The 19,339-nt window shown below is 36.9% G+C and overlaps 5 protein-coding genes across 6 annotated transcripts; 2 read left to right on the top strand and 3 right to left on the bottom strand.

The window, feature by feature from the left end:
- Positions 1–2,165: 2,165 nt before the first annotated feature.
- Positions 2,166–3,254, bottom strand: LOC130719245 (uncharacterized). Its single transcript, XM_057569878.1, has 2 exons — positions 3,111–3,254; positions 2,166–2,570 (listed from the first exon to the last, which is right to left on the bottom strand). The coding sequence occupies exons 1-2, from the start codon at positions 3,252–3,254 to the stop codon at positions 2,166–2,168; spliced, it is 549 nt and encodes a 182-aa protein (XP_057425861.1).
- A 1,839-nt stretch (positions 3,255–5,093) lies between these two features.
- LOC130719246 (polyubiquitin 11-like) lies at positions 5,094–6,681 on the top strand. Its single transcript, XM_057569879.1, has 3 exons — positions 5,094–5,271; positions 6,324–6,473; positions 6,638–6,681. The coding sequence occupies exons 1-3, from the start codon at positions 5,094–5,096 to the stop codon at positions 6,679–6,681; spliced, it is 372 nt and encodes a 123-aa protein (XP_057425862.1).
- A 4,549-nt stretch (positions 6,682–11,230) lies between these two features.
- On the bottom strand, positions 11,231–11,953 carry LOC130719247 (NDR1/HIN1-like protein 10). The gene has a single exon (XM_057569880.1). The coding sequence runs from the start codon at positions 11,951–11,953 to the stop codon at positions 11,231–11,233; it is 723 nt and encodes a 240-aa protein (XP_057425863.1).
- A 2,142-nt stretch (positions 11,954–14,095) lies between these two features.
- LOC130721496 (uncharacterized) lies at positions 14,096–16,593 on the top strand. Of its 2 annotated transcripts, none has more exons than XM_057572297.1 (2): positions 14,096–14,338; positions 15,756–16,593. In XM_057572297.1, the coding sequence occupies exon 2, from the start codon at positions 15,951–15,953 to the stop codon at positions 16,452–16,454; it is 504 nt and encodes a 167-aa protein (XP_057428280.1). In that variant the 5' UTR covers positions 14,096–14,338; positions 15,756–15,950; the 3' UTR covers positions 16,455–16,593. The 2 variants fall into 2 exon arrangements, with proteins under 2 accessions (XP_057428280.1, XP_057428279.1); XM_057572296.1 differs by having other exon boundaries at positions 14,096–14,264.
- Positions 16,594–17,221: 628 nt separating this feature from the next.
- Positions 17,222–19,195, bottom strand: LOC130721100 (E3 ubiquitin-protein ligase MBR1-like). Its single transcript, XM_057571834.1, has 5 exons — positions 19,058–19,195; positions 18,240–18,382; positions 17,874–18,139; positions 17,640–17,783; positions 17,222–17,497 (listed from the first exon to the last, which is right to left on the bottom strand). Exons 2-5 carry the CDS (start codon positions 18,373–18,375, stop codon positions 17,363–17,365), a joined length of 681 nt encoding a protein of 226 aa, XP_057427817.1. The 5' UTR covers positions 18,376–18,382; positions 19,058–19,195; the 3' UTR covers positions 17,222–17,362.
- Between the last annotated feature and the right edge of the window lie 144 nt (positions 19,196–19,339).

Raw genomic sequence — 19,339 nt, forward strand, 5'->3', positions numbered from 1 at the left:
CACAGACGACGCCAAATGTTCTTGAATCGAACATTAAAGGGAAGGGTAATCCCTAGAGTGTAGAGAGAATAATTGAATTTCATATGAGTATATCGATCAAATGAGCAAAATTCCTCTACAAATCATAACTGTTACCTATTTATAGTGTAACTCCCCCTAATGAGCCGGTTGGGCCTCGCTGGCCGAAGCCCAAACCATAGCTAGGTACCCGCCACCCGGCGGGCAACCCTCTAGGCGTAGCCCTTGTAGGGGCTCGCCCAGTCCAATATGCACATGATTATTTTTCTATGTTTCAATTGTTTTTTTTAGCTGATTGATTGAATTTCTAATCAATTACTATCCATCTCTCATGAGTTTGAGCATGGAAATGGAAATCAATTTTTATTTTAAGAGTTCTAAACTATTTAATTGGAAAGTGTCTGTATCTTTTATTCTGATTATTCTAATAGGTATTGTTCAAAAAAAAATTATACTAATAGGTGGTCACGTGGTGTCATACTTGCCATGAGAATCCTTGAGGACAATGGATATTATAATTATAAAAGACAAATTCGTGTAAGCTTTACAATCAGAAGTATCTCTTTGGACTGCCACCTAATTATTAAACAAGGGAAATCTGTAAAAGCAGTCTTGTCCTTGGTATCGCTGCTGGTCGCACAACTTGACGTCATTTTGGCCAGGTTCAACAGAACCGGGAAAAACCGGGCCACCCGCGATTTTGACCGGTTTGGCCGGTTCAATTTCGGTTTCCTCTTTAGCCGGTTCTTACAGTGTTCCAGACCAGTGCTGTGTCCGTTTCCCGGTTGAACCAATCAAACCGACCGGTCCGGTTTTCAGAACATTGGTTGCCCTATAAAGGCTACTAAAAGTGAGTGAGGACTCTATCTTGAGTGAAATAGTGCTTGCTCAGGTTCCCTACCGGACAAAGAATGAGAGTGGGAAGAATGTACCACAGAGATAGTATCTTCATTTTTTGTATGAAAGTTCAAAATAAATATAGTGTGTTAGATTGCTTTTACCATTCCAATCTAGATGTGGGAATGTGTGGCAAAGGTTAAAAGTCTCCCTATTAGAACTTCATTTATTAAGGTTTATCCTCCTATATTTTCAGTCGATTCAAGTCTTTCCTTTATCAATTTTTTGTCTAGCCTTAGTTAGTAGTCATGGATTCAAATTCTTCAATAGCGAACTCTGAGAAATTTTTAGGTGTCTCAGGAACCTGCATTTAGGAACAGAGTCCCTTCCTTGAATAATTAATTTATTTGGGAAACGTTACGTTGGTTTCTCAATCGACCTAAACGGCTACCTGGTCCCCAAAAACTATTTGTAAACCAACACATATTTAATTCTAAATCGGGATTGATTTTTTTGTTCACAAGCCAAAGATGTATTCACTAGAAGCATAAGGAGTGTTTCAACTCAAATACATGATTGTGATATGTTAGGTTAGAAGTGTTTTACTTTTACAATTATCAATTAATTCAGTTATTGATTTTTGGTTCGATTACTTGCAATTTAAATCTCTTTGAATCAGTCAGCAAAACATTGAATCAGAGTGATATTGAATTACCTTCACAAAATATCTCAATATGGGTACAGTAACCTAGTCAGCAAAACACCTAACAAAACTCACCCATATAGCAAAAACCTCAAAAACCGCACATGCACGAGAGTGTGCTAAACAACCCCTTTTTGAATTAGAGTGACATTGAATTACCTTTACAAATTAATTATCTACACATATATTTTTTTCTATATATCCCTATTGTCGGCACTTATGAGATAATCCTCTCTAGATTGTTTTTATTCTTGATTTATTTAATCATTAATACTTAAAAACTTTCAATAAATAAACATTAAGTAAATTGGAAGGAAAATTTTTTTGGTACTCATTTAAAATAAAGGATAAAGGAGTATCTGACCCATTGAAAAAAATTTAAATGGAGATATTTCATACATATTTTTTTGATTTGCTATTATTTTATTGGCCTAAATATTGTCGGGCTCCCTAAGATTATAAGATGAATCAAATTAGGTCCTTGAAAAAAAAATTCTTTGGAATGTCATCCCCGTAGATTTTTTTTAATCAAATTGGATCCAAAGTGTGTTTTACCATGATATGACACAAAATTTACATAGTCAGCATTGCCACGTGGATTTTTTTCCTACTCAGATAACATTTCCTCTGTTTTGCTTTCCAATTGCACCTCATTTTTCTCTTGTTCTTCATCTTCCTCCATTTCTTCAATCCGCTGGTCTTTTTCACCTTCTTCTTCCTCTTGCTCTTCTTCACTATCCTCCTCTTTCTCTTTGTCTTTCTTAAGTGGTGACTCCCATAAGCCAGATTTGCACCTCATCAACAAAAGAGCGTTCTTTGGTGGTATGCAAATGCTAACTCTTCCTTTCTCTTCTTCCTCTCCTCCAAACTCCTCATATTTCTTCCCATCTTCCACTTGATCAATATCAATGTCTTCAAAAACATGTCTCCTCTGACTCCGGCTCTGGCTTCTCTCAGATTTCTCTCTTCCATCTTCTTCTTCATCCTCCTCTGCCTCTTTAGGCTCCTCTTCCTGCAAAGCCACTAGGCATCTCGCAATGTAGCACTGCAATACCCTTCCCTGCCATATCCACCACCAGATCCTCCTCTTGCACCTACTCCGCCTTCTACCCCTCTTACAACCACACCCTGTTCCGCTTATTTTTCTCTCTCACCGAAAGCATAAGGAGACCTTCAAGGGAAGAAGCAGCCGAACTTCTTCAAAGCTACACAAATCGTCAAGGGAAGATAAACTATCTCTGATTCCTGTGATTCAAACACTCATGTTTCAATCTCTAGCTATGATTCTGAAACCCAAAGCTCTAGCTGCTATTCTGTCTAGTGAGATTTGGGTTGTTCGAATAGTGGTGGAACACTAAGCATGGTCGCCGCAGCTCCGCCCTCCGGCGAGGACTAAAACCAAAACGCATGAAATCGCAGAACACAGACCACTGGGCCGAGGCTCCTGCTACATATATTATGCACTGTATATTATATATAGTCGTTTTATAAGCACATATTTTGTAAACCATGCATTAGACAAGATTTTTCTAAAATTTTGGAGGAGCCATACCAATAAGTTCCGCCCCTGATTCGAACCACCAACTTGAAACCCCAGCTTTGCCACTTCTCTGAAACTCGCTTCTCCTCTCCTCTCCAATCCCGCCCTAATCTTCTTCCCTTTCTTCTTAGTCTTCACCTCACTTGCCCAATGCATGTTGTTGGAACATGTTGCCAAGCATTTTGTCAAAACAACCGATTGTCGAAGCAGATGTCGTGGCATCTGTCCTCGTGAAGCTAGGGCATCAGTCCTCAGCTTGTGTTTCTGTTGTGGGCCCTCTGAAGATTTACTGAAGATATGTTTTTGAGTTACTTGAGGAGCAAGTAGCTATTCCAGAAGGGTTTTAATTGTTGGGTTGTTATTTGTTGAAACAATCTTTGTTAAAAGATTGGTTTCTATCTTTACTTGTGCAATAAGAAACCAAATCTATCAAGATTGCGTTTTGAATTGCTGTTACTGCAATCTGTTTCTTCAGCCCGTGCCAACCCTAAAGCCCATGCAACCGCTGCTGAAGTCTATAAAAAAAGGATGAAGACCTAAAACATGAAGACGACCGAAGCTAATTGAGAGAGATCAAGTGTTTTAGGATTTGTGTTTGTGCTTTGTCCATTGTTAGTTGTGAATCTGTCTTTGCTCACTGATTCTATAAAGCAAAGAGAGGTTCTGTGTTGTTTGATTGCGTTCAAACTTTGATTGTTCATTGTGTTCACCAATCACTGTGGCAGTGATTGAGAGAAAGTGAGAAGGGCTCTCATACTTAGGTTGAGATTCTAAGTAGAAATACACTGGGTAGATTAGGAAGTGAACTATGAACTGAGTTGTTCATGAGTGTCTGTAATTCCTGAGTCTTGAGATAGTGGATTTCCTTTCTTTGGGTGCAAACCCTCCAGACGTAGGTGAAAGTTTTTCACTGAACTGGGTTAACAATTACTGTGTGTTATTGTTTCTGTTGTTAAGTTTTGTTTTACTGTTAAGCGGTTGTCGAACCTCTTGTCCCAGCATCGTGCAGGACAATCGCATCAGAGGGAACCTGAATTACACATGTCCCTTTGGGAGAAGAAGGTTCAAGATTCTCAAACCCGCACCCTCTTCTCTTGCCTCCCCAGGTTGGGAACATCGGAGAAGCTTGACCAACTTTCATGCTGGCATTTCTCTTGTGCATCCTGCTCAAGGAAGCTCAACTCACTTCTTCCTTCTCCTCTCCCTTGCCGTTCGCGATTTCTTCTTCTTTGTATTTCCCTTTCCTATGAATTTATGGTTCAAGCATGTTTGGATCCAATTTTCTTTCTCATTTAATCTGATATGACATTCAAAAATAACACTAATGAAATACTATCTGAGTTGGGAAAAAAACGAAATACACGTGAAAATGTTGATTGTGTAAAATTCGTGTCACATCATGGTAAAACACACTTTGAGTCCAACTTGAGTAATTATTTTTATAGAGATGACATTTCAAAGAAAGATTTTCAGGGATCCAATTTGATTCCTCTTACAATCTCAGGGACACCAACCATATTTAAAACCTTACACGAAAAGTGAAAATTGACCACTTGGAGTTTGGCTCACATGCGATTTGGTCCCCGATACATAACTATATGGGCTTAATTGCACATTTGGTCCCCAACTTTTCCCTTCCTGTGAAAATCGTCCCCCAACTATGAAATTAGAAAAAATTGTCCTGAAAGTTTACACCCCACCGTTGTCTTCCGGCGAAAATCGTCCCCCAAAAGGACGGTTTTTGCTAATTTCGTAGTTGGGGGGACGATTTTCACTGGAAGGGCAAAGTTGGGGGACCAAATGTGCAATTAAGCCGAACTATATGTATTTTATTCCTGAAACCTTAATGTGTAAGATAATCTTTTTATTAATATTCCTATTAATTTTATAATTATTACTTAAACTAAATTGCTACTCGTTAACAACAAAGACCATTTTCAAGCGATCCTGTTAACCCATTCATATCATTTCAATTAGTAAAAAAAAAAAATTGGCATGGTGATATTTGTGCAGACCTTGACAGGGAAGACTATTGCCTTGGAGGTGGACAGATCTGAAACAATTGATGATGTGAAGGAAAAGATCCAGTACAATAAAGGCATTCCCCCACACCAGATGCGACTCATTTTTGGTGGGAAGCAATTGGAGGACTATCGTACTTTGGCAGATTACGGTATTCAGAACATGTTTACCCTGTACCTTGTCCTCTCCTTTCGCGGCGGCAGCTTCTGAAACTATTCCGAATGTGTAATTTTTCCATTTTCATACTTTATAATAGATGTTTAAATGAGCTCTCAGTGTTTTGTTGTGTGTGATATGTTCCCTACTATGGAAGACCTTGACTTTTGATCTTCCTTCCCTGCAGGGAATGGACAGGACGGGGGGCGCAGGCCCTGGACAATCCCCGTGCGGCCTCATTAGAGGGGGAACCTTCCTTAAGAGAGCTATATCACCATAGGGACGAGCTCCATGAGGGCAATGTAGTTGTATGTAAACCAAGAGCAATAGCATGATGAACCAAGAAGTCGTCGGGTCCTCTTGCTAAGAATAGAGAATTACTATTCTCATTAATAGCGTTTAACCAACCAGGCAACCATATGCTTCGCCCCGCATTGAACGCCGGACTATTCGTCAAAGACTCGGTGAGGCTTGTTCCCCCTTCTTCTTTACCTCAGCGAGTCAATATGTATTCGAGAAATTCATCCGCAAGAAAAGGGAAGCACCCCTATTTCTGCTCTTATACATGCTGCCACCATGGTAGCAGCAGGAATTTTCGTTGTAGCTCGACTTCTTCCCTTTTTCATAGCCTCGCGCGCTTAGCGCACCAGACCTTCCACTCGTTACCAAGGATACCTTCGAACTATGAAATTAGCAAAAATTGTCCTGAAAGTTTACACCCCACCGTTGTCTTCCTGCGAAAATCGTCCCCCAAAAGGACGGTTTTTGCTAATTTCGTAGTTGGGGGGACGATTTTCACTGGAAGGGCAAAGTTGGGGACCAAATGTGCAATTAAGACGAACTATATGTATTTTATTCCTGAAACCTTAATGTGTAAGATAATCTTTTTATTAATATTCCTATTAATTTTATAATTATTATTTAAACTAAATTACTACTCGTTAACAACAAAGACCATTTTCAAGCGATCCTGTTAACCCATTCATATCATTTCAATTAGTAAAAAAAAAAGAATTGGCATGGTGATATTTGTGCAGACCTTGACAGGGAAGACTATTGCCTTGGAGGTGGACAGATCTGAAACAATTGATGATGTGAAGGAAAAGATCCAGTACAATGAGGGCATTCCCCCACACCAGATGCGACTCATTTTTGGTGGGAAGCAATTGGAGGACTATCGTACTTTGGCAGATTACGGTATTCAGAACATGTTTACCCTGTACCTTGTCCTCTCCTTTCGCGGCGGCAGCATCTGAAACTATTCCGAATGTGTAATTTTTCCATTTTCATACTTTATAATAGATGTTTAAACGAGCTTTCAGTATTTTTGTTTCACCTCATGTTTTACTGTCTCTGAATAGTGGTTGTTTGGCATGTTCAAAATTTCATGTATGTGGATCTGTGAGTCTTCTTTCAATAGATCATGAATAGACAATTTGGTTAATAGACTTAATTCTATGGATGGTGATTTTATGACATGCGGTGATTTTGGTATGCCCTTGTAATCAAGTTTAATTCAACTTGTCTATGAGAGACAACACAGTTGATAGATAGATTTTATCCTTTAGTATTTAGTTCACGGTTGGATTCTTGGGCGGTATATATGAAGAAAGATTTGTTGGGAGATTAGTGTGATCTCAAAGGTTTTAGGGGTTTAGTTTCATGACTGCTGACAATGGGTACCTTGGGAAATGAAAAAGTTACACCCCTCCTCTCCCTCTAAAATTGTCAGAATAACACACAGCTTTATTTTCCTAAAATCCACTCTTGGCCCACTTAGTCTACCAACTTAAATCCCATATTGAAAGGGATAAAACTTAGGTTCAGTCCTTTATATCCAAGCTATTCAATTCTCATATCGAATTTTGACACCTCACTATTTATTTCCATCTTATCCCACCACTGACAAATTTTACTCTCTCTTATGAACCCTTTATTCTGCCATCAACCGATTAGGTGACAAAAAGATTTTCTGCATATTTGTCCAATGGCCCTGTCTACAACCTTCAGATGGTGTTAGGAGGCAGGGCCGGCCCAAGGGTCAAGCGACTCAAGCAAGGGCTTTAGGCCTCAAAAAAATTTTTTTTTTTTCAAAGTAAAAAAGGCCTCATATCTTTACAAATAAGGCCTCAAATAAAAAAAAATACTATTACTCACCATTACCTGCCACTTTATTAGTTGTTTCTTCCCTAATTTTTCTCAAAAAATCTTAATTGACTATTACTAGAAATTAGCAATCTTCATTGACAATTAATTAATGTTACCTATTCTTTTTCCTCACCTTTTATTCTCTGACCTTCCCTTTCCTCTCAATTAAATCCTAATAACGTTTCTACTCTCCCTGCCACTCTCTCAGTCTCTCCAAGCCTCAAAGGGAAAAAAATAGAGTCTTTAATTTGTCTCTCAAACTCTCATATCCTTTATAAAAGAATCATCCTCCATAATTTATTTTTTCTTTGATTAGCCATTGAGAAGAACTAGAGAAGATCAATAGGGAGACAAAACTCCTTTTATTGTAAGTAGTTACGCTCTAGCCTCTTTGTTGTGATGGTTTCATGGTTATGTTGAGTTTTGATACAATAAAAATTTCTTTTTTCTACAATATAAAAGGACCGTAAAGTACTAACTAATTGGAATTGGATGCAATACAAATTGATTATGATAATTTAATAAATGATTTTGCATCTCAAAAAGTTCGAAAAATAAAATTTAAATTAAAAAATTAATAAAGAAATTTTTTCAGACAAAAATGCATCACTTAGGCCTCACTTTAAAGTTCACTTTAGGCCTCACTTACCGTTGGGTCGGCCCTGTTAGGAGGTAACAACACTGGAAGCCATGTGTGCCTAGTTGAAGCTTTATGCATCTCTAAATTCTCCACCTTTGTAGTGTTGGAAAATTTATATTTGTTTTCATTTAAAATTCAGATTTTTAAGTTTGTGATATTTTCTTTTAATAGCTATTTATTTTTCAGATATGGTTAATTTCAAAATCTCTATCCTACTTTTATGGAAGCATCAGATTAGTGGAATGATTTGTTCCTTATTTCATATTAATTAACATTGTAGGTATTTATTCTAGATACAGTTTTATTTTATTGCTGTTACAACAAATATTTTTACCACTGCATGTTCTTTTATTTGCTTCTTGCTTCACATTGCCTATTCTCTAGTTGCACGTTCAGCAACACGTTTTGGCCCAAAACCTTTACAAAAGGGAGACTTGAATAGTTTTTTTACAGACATAGAATATGCTTCTCTTCTTCTAATTTCCCTCAGTCTTTATTCAAAGAGTATTTGCTGCACATGACTGGTCCAGGGGTTGAAGTATCTTGGGAGAAGAGCGCATCAAAGTGCAATTCAATCACTGCAATGTGCGTTTTCTTTCTAAGGATAACGTCAATTGTATGCTTCAACCCATACTTTTCTAAACTCATTCTCTGGTTATTTTAATCATAAACTTGTACCGATTGTTATTGCATTGTTTGCTTGTTGCCTTGACTGCTTTTTTCTCCATGTATTAAATTTTCCTTTTATCTTCTTAGAGAGAAAAATTGTGTTATGTTTTGTTCAAAATGTGTGCTATGGAAATGCATAAGGCTATGTCCAATAAGCCTGAAAAATCTCGTGTGAAAGTTTCTAATGTTGCCAACAACAAATGAAATTTGGCTTCCGAATAGAGTTTGTTCTCAATGATTTCTAGCTCTAAAACTGAAAAGCAAACAACTTCATCCTCTAAAGATGTTGTTGAAATTGATTGCACTAAAACCCTAGTTAGTACTAAAGATGATGCAACAGATAAAGATATCTTATGTCATGGTCATATTTTGAGTGCTCTGTCAAATAAAGTTTATAAATTACTTTGTCATACTAATACTGCTATTGAGTCATGGGAAGCTCTTGAAAAGAAGTACGATTCTTTTGAGAATGGGTTAAGTCGTTATTCTTGTGAAAAAATGATTGAATTTCAAATGGTTGATAAGAAGTCTATGTCAGGTCAAACCCATGAGTTTGAAAATATCGTTTATGACACAAAATTGAAAGGAATTGTTTTGTCTGACGTTATGTTTGTGACGTTCATGATTTCAAAATTGCCTCCTTCTTGGTCTGATCTTGCTAGAAGTTTGAAACATAAACCATAAGGTTTTACTTTGGATGATTTGCTTATTTGTTTGCGCATAAAAGACAACATCGTCTTTCTCAAAAGAATTTGCAAGCATCTAATTTTCAAGCTAATGTTCATTTGGTTTAAGGTTATATTAAATCTTTCTCAAAGTCTTTTAATATGCATGGGCCACACAAAATAAGTCTTTTAAAAAGCCATCATTTTCTAAAATAAGATCAATTCTCCTAATAACAACCATAGGAGTATGGCTAAATTTCAAGGAAATGATACTTTTTGCTTTGTATGTAGGTGAGCAAATCATGTTGCTAAGAACTGTTTTCTATGTCATCGTCAACCAATGTTTACCCATAAGCTTGAAGCCAATGTTGTTACTATGGGTGCTACCTCTGATTCCCTATCTAATAGGTACCATGTCACTAACCCAGAGTTAAACTCTATTTTGGCTTAATAGCACTTTTGGTCACTGACTTATCACAATTTGGTAGTTCTGATCGCTCATGAAATTTATTAGCGTACAACGTCCCTCACATTTATTAACTATTGTAGTTTTGGTTTTCCGTCAACTTCCATCCAATTTTTTACGGTTTTTAATTAAAATATCAATTAAAAAAACTAGAAACCATGAAATTGTTAATTAAAAAACATAAAATTGTACTTCAAACCTTATTCAGTTATTTGTGGTATGAGTTGGAGGACATATGAGTTGGATATGGAAAGGTTTAGAGATCGATTCCTGAGAAGTACAATTTATCTTTACGATGTAAAAAATGTTAAATATTTATTTAGAGGAGGACTCAATTTACTCGAGGAGTAAGTTTAAAAAGTTACTCCAAATCTTAACCATTGATTTTATCTTAAAATAACGGCTCATATTAATATTTTATAAACCTCCCATGTGATTCCTCTCCTCATCTCCTCTCTCCAATTTCCTTGTTCTTCTTCTCCCCTACTCAGTATTTTTTAGATCTAATTCAAGTCTGCAACCATTTCCAATTGCTAAGCATTAGCGTAACCATTCCAATTGTTGCTAATTTCTATTCCAATGTGAATATTTCCAATCTTAACGTGATTCCATTAGCGTAAGCATATTCCAATTTATATGTAACAAGTTAAATCCCCAATTTAATTCATGATTAACGGCAACCCACACGGGGAGATGAGTCTCGTGAGAGGTTCCAGAAATGAAATCAGAGCCATTATTTTAAAATAAAATCAATGACAAAGATTTAGAGTAACTTTTGGGACTTACTCCCGGAGTGAAGGGAGTCCTCCTCATTTATTTATGAAAAATTTGCAAAATAAATAATAAATAAAAACGTAACATATAATTTAACCGAAAATATCAAAAATTTAATTACAAAAAATAGTAATTACATTTAACAGAAATGTAGCAAACTGAATACTATATATACATCGGTAACTTAAAAAAAACAACTCATTTTCACAACTATAAATTATTACAAAATAATTATTCAAATGCATAAACAAAATTCATAAAAAAATTGAATAAAACAAAGGCAGATTCAATGGAAATTAGTCAAATTACAAAAAGAATGAAAGGAACAAGAAAGCGGCGTGTACCTATCTGCCCACTACTGTGTACTCATCTTTTCCCCAATGAATGAAATGCGCGTAGTCAATGGCGTAGTGGACCAACCCCTCCCCCCTAAGTTTTAGAAATGGTTAACCATCAACACCACTTATTTACCGACTTTCACATTTCCAATATTCCACATTTACAATCGCGGAACACAAATCATACATTCTCCAATTGTAAACAATGGAGCTGTGAGAGTCGGTAAATGGTAGTGTAATAGTTTCACCATCTCTCAGAAATCAACATCGCACTTGGTGGGATGAAAAGCATCTGCAACGACCGCAACCGTTTTCCCATCACCATTAGAGCTCGGAGGAACCTTGAGCTTACATTTGACTCTGGCACTAGGACCCTCAAACTGGAAATCTCCCAACCTGAACCGAATATCGATGTTGATCTTGGTATCAATAACAAAAGCTCCATCTTTTTTCTCTTTCTCGAACTGATCAGAGATGTAATCTTGATGATCCACCGCCACCACTTGCTGCCCGGAGAAAGCAGCGCTCATGGGAACTGTGCTCTTCGTGGCTTGAAGATAAGACGCGCGCCACGGCATGGTGACGTCCGTCGTGGCGAACGTCACATCCTTGTAGAGCGCGTGAGCCACCACGACGTCGAAGTATATCTTGAGCTTCTTGTTCGGGTTGCGGACGGTGTAGTTGACGACGAGGTTGTGGCGGAGCGTGGCGGTGGTGGAGTTGTAGTTGAACTCGGTGAGCTTGGCTTGGGAGGCGTGGAAGGTGTAGGAACGGGGTTGGATGAGGATCCATACCACGAGGATTATGAGGCAGGCTAAGAGGAGGATGGTGGCGAGGAGGATCCAGAAGGTGCGGAAGAGGCAGTAGCAGCATGTTCTGCCTTTGTGGTGGCGGGGTTGTGGTTGCTCCGCCGGGGGAGGGATGTTTATTGCGGCGGCGGGGTTCAGTTGTGGCGGTGGTGGCTCCTTGTCAGTCATGTTAGTTGATGGGAGGAATTGTGATTGAATTACAAGATTGAAGTGTGAGTTGTTTTTGCTATGTGAAGAAGAGATAAGGTTATGGGGTTTTAAACAGTCAAGAGTCAAAAACAAAAGATGAGTGGCAGCTGGCTCCTATTGAGCAATCCCAAGTGTCATTCTCTCAATTTGTCATTGGTCATCAAAGAAACTCTCCCCCAACTCAAGTTTATGAAGGAACCATCTTAGCAATTTCATATTTTTAAGAGACTATTTCATGGTCAACTGAAAAAAAAGTGATTGTTGAATGTTATAGGATGATATTTCTAGGAATAAAGGAATTCTATTTGGATAAATTGAAAAACATGATTGATTACTTAGATGGGTGTGGATCATTGTAATTAAAGTGGTTGTTTCAACCCTTAAGGTTGAGAGTTTGACTCGTAAGAGTTGTATTTTTAAAAAGATTTTTGACATTTATTATAACTTAATTGAACAAGATTGCTTCAATAGAAGACATTTGTGGTTAAAAAACACGATTAATCTGTATTTATTACTAGGCATATTCACGTATTGAATTGAACTGGTTTTGAAGGAAAAACTCATTCGATCAAATCCTATTAGTTTTGTTATTTTATATATCATATGATAAAATGAATTTTCCTATTAATTTAAATTGATTCGATTCGATCCAATCCGATCTATAACAATTAGGATTGAATTTCACTTTTGGATTTTAATTTAACTTTTTTTCATTTGAGGTTGTAAAGTCATGATTCTTTAGTTAAGCCACTTTAATTTTTTTTTTGGAAAACACCCATAAATTGAAAATAATATAATGAGATTTCAACCTTTAGCATCAACTTTGAGATTGTGAATAAACATTGGTGCCCACTAGGGTGGACACTTATAAAAATGGTCCATGGTGGACCAATGCCTAAGAACTGTTGGATATAGGAATCTAAGAATATTCTTAAAATAAGTGGTTAGGATTGAGTTAATGTTAAAAGGGTAAAAGTGTCATATCCCCTCCATCTCCCTACTGAATTTTTCTCAAACTTTCCTCTATCTGAAACTCACTCTAGCCGGCCACCGACTCCTTCGCCATAATCCGCCACCACTACCGTTTGTCATTGCGGTTGTCTCTCCTCTCTTCTCATTGAGACAACGCTACCATCGTCCCCTTTCTGGTGTTCTCTTCGAGCGATAGCCAACTGTCCACCACCACAGTCTCTATCCTCTTCGATCCATCATCTCCTTCGGTTCTCTGCAGTCAATGGTTCCTCTTTTAACGTCACCTTGCCGTCAGAGGTCCCTCTTTTATCATGAGCCTCAGCTCTCTTCGATCCACCGCAAGCACTTCTTTATGCTGAGATTTGTGTTTATCGACTAGATCTGTGTTCACAATGAAATTGCCTGAAAATTTGGGTAGTTCCTTTGTTGATTTATTATGTTTCAATCTCTTCCTCTCTGTATTTCATGTTTTTCTTTCAATATGGGTTTAGATCTCAGTTGTATTATCAAAGAATGATATGTCTGGGTGCAGAGGAAGGAGGGTTCAGGTGTGCTAGTTCGATTTGGGGTTTTGGATTCAGAGCTTGATTTGTGATCTAGGGTCTGGTATGTCGTCGATGCTCAGGCGGGGAGAGTGACGATTCGGGAAGGAAGATTCAGACAGAGAGAGAGGTGAAGGGGTCGATGTGGATGTCTTTGGTGGCGACGCTGTCGGTGAAGGAAAGATTGGCGGCGGCGACGGCATCTGTCGTTCTCTCTCTCTTCCCCTATTTCTTCTTCATGGGAACCTGTTTGGCCAGGATCCGTTTCTTAATTTTTTTTTCTCTTAACCCAGTACGTGTTTGTTTCTTTTTATTAAAAAGGGTCATATTTCTTTAATTAAAAAATAGGGTAATCAAATAAAAAAGGGTCCTATTTCAAAGATGGAGAAATTATAAGTGATTTTGCTGCAACATTTTCGGTTCAGATCAAGAAAAAAACATCAATGAAATTTGGGAGCAGGTAGGATGGGAGATGATAAGGGAGAAGAAGAAAGAGGGAAAAAGTCTAAAATACCCATTGATTCACCGGTGGACCAAAATAATAGTTGCCCACCCTAGTGGGCACCATGTACATTAATTCTAATTCTAATAAGAAACTATGAGATTCAACTACAAAGCAAATAATACAAATTAAGAAAGCACACAAAAATCTTGGCAAACGAAGAAAGAACACCGAGGAAAAATAAGTCAATTTGCGATCACGGAACGCAGCTGCTTCTACATCTGAAGCCACATGACTCATAATGCATGACTGCATAAGCTTTAACGTGCACGAGGTGCTTCTTCCTGCATTCATTCTCTGTTCCGTAACAAAGTTGCTTTACTGTTCCAGTTTTCTGCACAAAATTGGGTCTGTCATTTGTATTCATGCTTTATGATGATCATTGTGTTGAGGTTTGAGTGGTTTAACTTTGATTGAAGTTATTTTTACTAATTCATAATTGTGAAGCTACTTTATCCCTTTCCCTGAATGGAAAATGTTTCTACACAAACTGTTTGTGAAATTCTCTCCACTCTTTGCACACAAACTGTTTGAGAAAATGTTTGTCATGAATGATACCCCAGTTTTCTTCATATTTCCTTACTGAATTTTTCTCTTCCTTCTTTGCATTAGTTTTTAAGTTGCTGTTATACTTCTTTGTTTTGTTAGGTGAAGATAGTATTAAGTATTAACCTTCATGAATAAGCATTTTGGTTTTAGTTTATAGAAATTGGCAGTAGGAATAGGATCAGCAAAATAGAAGTTGACTTTAACCATAAACTAAACCATTATTATAAAAAACTTATTAAAGATCTCATTTGTTATCTAATTGCAAGAAATTAAATGTTACAAGACAGATATCACTACTAGAGGAGTTTGGACCCAAAAGAAGGATGGATCATGAGAACTTTTAGCATAATATTCATCTCAATGGGTTTGATAGTTTCTTGGACTCTTCCATAAAAGAGATTTATAGCATCTAGCAGCCCTTTTTAGCATACGTGTATAAAAATATGATCAAAAGTGGATTACATAGCCTGCTATTTGTTTGGTCCCTACAAAACCTGTGATATTTCTCTTCTCTAACATTAAACTTGGCTAAAGCTTTCTAGATTATTTTCTTCGCCAAACTATCCAAGATCTATCTATCTCAAAATTTCTAGGGAAACAGTTATTTCTAGCATCAAGGTTCTAGCTTTTGGTATTGTATGTTCAGGTTCAGGAAAGTCAAACTAGCTCATTTGTATAAGAAGTGTGAAAAGGGCTTATGTTCTCATTCCCCATGGATACACAACGACTAGAGAAAAAAAATGAGAGTATTGGAGGCATGTTCCTTAAAGATAAACAAGATCTGAAGTCCATTGTACACATTAAAAGCACTCTCCATTAATTCTTTTTAGGAATTATCCATTAGAAATTAGGCCTTTTCGTTTATGATATTTCAATACCATTGAATTCATTGGTTGCAAATATGCATGCTACTCAGTTTTTTTGGCTTGTTAAAAGGACTAGGGTGCTGTATTTGGCTAGGCATGAAATTTGGATTTGAAGTTTCTGTTACTAATGCATGTAAAGTGTTTCAGTCATATATTAGTAGCACTCTTATTAGCTTATACGTTGTCAATCTTCCTTTTAAAAACTAATATCCTGCTCATCTTATTTCCAATCACTTTTACCAATTTTGGTGACTTTAAAATCTCTAATATGTAGTTTCCATTAGTTATATGTATTGAAAAATGGTACAAGCAAGTGTTAAATTTGTATTAAAAGATATTTATGTTTGCAGACAACTTTCCTGAACTAGATTAGCGCTGAGGACCACTACTTTCCTGGACTAGAAGTTTGTAATCCATAAGAGGCTCCCTTCTTCATTGGCAACCCTAGCTTTCGTCCTCATTCGGCTGCTTCTTTCGTTGTGTCTGTCATCTTCTCTCCTGCTGAGAAAGGCTCTTCAGATTCTTAGGAGTTTCTTTTGTAAAATATGGATCAGACGATGAAACAGTTACAGAAAAAATTAACAGAACTGGAAGTGGAAGCTGAACATCTTCTTTTAGCCCGGCATCAACTGGTTGAGAATGATAAATTGAGAAATTGGAACAGAGAAGCACTTACTGCATTAAGGAAAAAGGCTCGGACAACAAAGACTAGTGTTCCATCTCCTTTTGAATCAATAATGAAGGGAGCTGCAGGGACCAACTCAAGAAGGCCTTTGGTGCAAGAGGTGTGTACCATCTGCGGCAACCACGACTCTTCTGAACATACATGGGTGATGGTTCCAGGAACTGATCTGTTTGCCAGAATTCCATTTCATGCTGTTCATACTATATTGGAAACAGATCAAGCACAACTTGACTTTGAGGCGAAGAGACTACAAAGCATCGTGAAAGAGAAATCTTACCTTATTTCACAGACAGGTGTTCTTGCTGACAAGGTAAGTTCAGGAGTGCTCAAATCACTTGTAGCCTTGAGTGACAGAGCTAAGTAACTTGCTGGAAGAAACTTTCTTGAGTATTTTGTTCTAATTGTGTATGCAATGAATTTTGGATGTTGATCACTTGTAGCCCATGTTTATGCTATGGCTGCTATATTTAATCCTAGAATCATGCATATTGATCAATTCTGTATTTGTTATGTTACTGTGCTTTATCTATGATCTATCTGGGCTAGAATCTACTTTCGTTCACTAGAAAAGTTTGCCTCACTTTTACTGTAACGTGTAAGAATAGATAGTGGTCTCAAACTCTCAATCAGGCTTTTCATTCATTCCTGGGTCAAAATAGCCACTATACTTAATGGCATATGGCTAAGATCATGGATACAAGAGAAGAACTCATCTTCGATGAGGATTTATCAACAAGGAAAACAATGCACTTCTGACAACATCTTCTGCACCATCATCTATGTTAGAGGTGCCAAGTGCCCACGACTATTCATAAACAGTATACTGCATTTCAATGATGTGGTTTTTGCTTTAATAAAAAAAACTGACTAAGTCATTACCATTTTTGTACATAACCTGCTATATATCCAATCTAACATATGATATAGTTTCATCAAACAATTTGTGCATAGCTACCATTTAAATTTCAGATCATTATTGTAATAAAGCAATGATATATGGTAATTAACAAAAGAGGAAAGCATAGCTAGTTGTCTAGCAGAGTAGGAGCAAAAACTAAGTAGAATAGAAGCGGCATCAATACCAAGTCAAGTCTCTTATTCATGATTTATTGAATGGAAATTAAACCGCTCCAAGAGTAATTACAATTAGGGGAAAAGAAAGCCAGAGCCGCAGCTTTCTTTAAAGGAAATTACATACAAAACTACCAACAAAATTAAGAAACTCTAAGAAAATAACTATCAACAACAAAAACATGCAGGAAGCTGGAGATGTCATCTAATGGCCAGTGCTTCTGATTTGCACAAGGGACAGATATTCTTTATAAGAAGCCAATTCCCCAAGCAGTTTGCGTGGAATTCATGCCCACATCGAAGAAGTCCAATTTTCTCTTGTTCTCTGTATTCTTCCTGTAACATGTATTTAATCTTATTAGTAGAGAAAAACCAACCTGTCATAACATCAAAATTCAAAGACAAATATATACTAGAATCTTTACCTTAAATTAATCAAGCTCAAAATAATTTAAAAATTGATTTAAAATTTCCTTACCTGACATATTACACAAGAATCAGCTTCTTGTTGCTCAGAAGCTTGAGGTACTGCATAGTCTTTTATCTTCATTTGAGCTCTAATTGTTTCACCAGATAAGCCTGTGCTAACACTGCCTACCCGCTCACCAAGTGCAAGAAGCTCCTGTTGTCAAATTCCAAAGAGTTTTTAATTTTATGAGTTCTAAACCTCGCATCTATATTCAAATTGATAGGAGAAACTATGTCTACTTACCTCGTAAGACATATGTTCAGTTTCCATGCGCACATTGCTGTGACCAAGTTGGAGAAAGCCTCTAGGTTGAAGATTTTGATGCCTAGAAGATCCTTGATGGGATAACCACAGAGATGGTGGAGGACCAACATGAACATGCCTATACCTAGAACCACTCCTTGTGGGCATCTCAACATTGTGTGAAGGATGAACATGTCTATGCCTTGAACCACTCCTTGTGGGCATTACAACATTCTGTGAAGGAATTGTTCGACCTCCAAATAAATCTGCAGTTATAAAAGGGTAAAATTTAATAAATTAATCTCTGTAAATCTACAAGGAAACCAAAAAAGAGGTACTAATCAAATGAGACATCTCTTAATTTACCTGGTAAATGATAATTTGGAAGAGACCAACTTGAGGAGCTAGCACGACCATTATCATACTCACAAGCGTCTAGTATAAAATGCGAGTCAAGATTAACTCCGCTCCTTGTAAGTAATGACTGAGATTGTATGTCCATTTTCAAACTGCATTAAGAAATTAATCAAGCTTCAAAAATATGATTTGAGAGATGTAAATACATAAATTTAAAATCAATGGTGAAAGGAACTGTGTATATATGATTTGGTCATTTACACATAGGACTTATAAAATTGAATTAATATATTGATCAATGGTGAAAGGCAGAATATCAATTATTATCACATACAATAGGGATCTAAAATAACTTAAAATGTCAAAAAAATGCAACCCCAATCCTTATAGGAATTGCAGGTTTGAAATTGAGGGGGGTTCTTTGAGGTTAGAAGTGAGAACAGAGTTGGATTATTCAACTAGAAAAGCAAACTTCTACACAACATAGTCCAACATAAAAATACAAATTAACACAGAGTTGTTCTGCCTTTCTGAGATAGACCCAATCCTCTGAAAATCCAACCTTTTAATAAACATGATTAATCTTGTTAAGACAAGTAATAACGGTAATTGAGTTTTCTTGAAGAGAAAAAATATTAGGTTAGCATGGATGAGACAAACATTGCAATGTGTGAGACAAGATTTAAACATGGTCAGAATGCTACAACAAAAGATAAACAAAATTAAATAACCCAGCCAAGAATACGTTGTGAGATGAAGAAGAAAGGGAAACATACTGAGACATAAACAGATACAACAAAGAATATACAATAGAAAGCGTTACGCACCTGAATAGTGACTTAGTGAGTTAAGTATTGCTTGATCAATTGACAGCACAGGAACCTTTGAGATCGAAGAACACAATAGAAAGCGAAAACTGAATTGAGACCGAAGAACACAATAGAAAGTGAAACTGAATTCAGAGGATTATGTAATTGTAATGGGTCAGAGAAAAGCACAAGCATTTATATTGCGGGAAAGTAGCCGTTGTAATGTTATTTTCTACCGCCATATTTTGCCAGATCTTTTTAGATACCAAATAAAAATAAAAGATTTTTTTTTGACAGCCA

This window comes from Lotus japonicus, chromosome 5 (genome assembly GCF_012489685.1).
Source record: "Lotus japonicus ecotype B-129 chromosome 5, LjGifu_v1.2".
NCBI classification, from domain to species: Eukaryota; Viridiplantae; Streptophyta; class Magnoliopsida; order Fabales; family Fabaceae; genus Lotus; species Lotus japonicus.

What these genes read in the sequence shown, in the direction of transcription:
- LOC130721496 (XM_057572297.1), top strand. Translation starts at nt 15,951, where the DNA reads ATGGATCAGACGATGAAACAGTTACAGAAAAAATTAACAGAACTGGAA.
- LOC130719247 (XM_057569880.1), bottom strand. Translation starts at nt 11,953, where the DNA reads ATGACTGACAAGGAGCCACCACCGCCACAACTGAACCCCGCCGCCGCA.
- LOC130719245 (XM_057569878.1), bottom strand. Translation starts at nt 3,254, where the DNA reads ATGCATTGGGCAAGTGAGGTGAAGACTAAGAAGAAAGGGAAGAAGATT. An exon ending in ATCAGGGGCGGAACTTATTG is followed by an intron (nt 2,571 to 3,110) that starts GTATGGCTCCTC and finishes GTGGCTTTGCAG; the next exon opens with GAAGAGGAGCCTAAAGAGGC.
- LOC130721100 (XM_057571834.1), bottom strand. Translation starts at nt 18,375, where the DNA reads ATGGACATACAATCTCAGTCATTACTTACAAGGAGCGGAGTTAATCTT. An exon ending in TCCAAATTATCATTTACCAG is followed by an intron (nt 18,140 to 18,239) that starts GTAAATTAAGAG and finishes TTATAACTGCAG; the next exon opens with ATTTATTTGGAGGTCGAACA. An exon ending in ATTCTTGTGTAATATGTCAG is followed by an intron (nt 17,498 to 17,639) that starts GTAAGGAAATTT and finishes TACATGTTACAG; the next exon opens with GAAGAATACAGAGAACAAGA.
- LOC130719246 (XM_057569879.1), top strand. Translation starts at nt 5,094, where the DNA reads ATGGTGATATTTGTGCAGACCTTGACAGGGAAGACTATTGCCTTGGAG. An exon ending in TCGTACTTTGGCAGATTACG is followed by an intron (nt 5,272 to 6,323) that starts GTATTCAGAACA and finishes AGACCTTGACAG; the next exon opens with GGAAGACTATTGCCTTGGAG. An exon ending in TCGTACTTTGGCAGATTACG is followed by an intron (nt 6,474 to 6,637) that starts GTATTCAGAACA and finishes GTCTCTGAATAG; the next exon opens with TGGTTGTTTGGCATGTTCAA.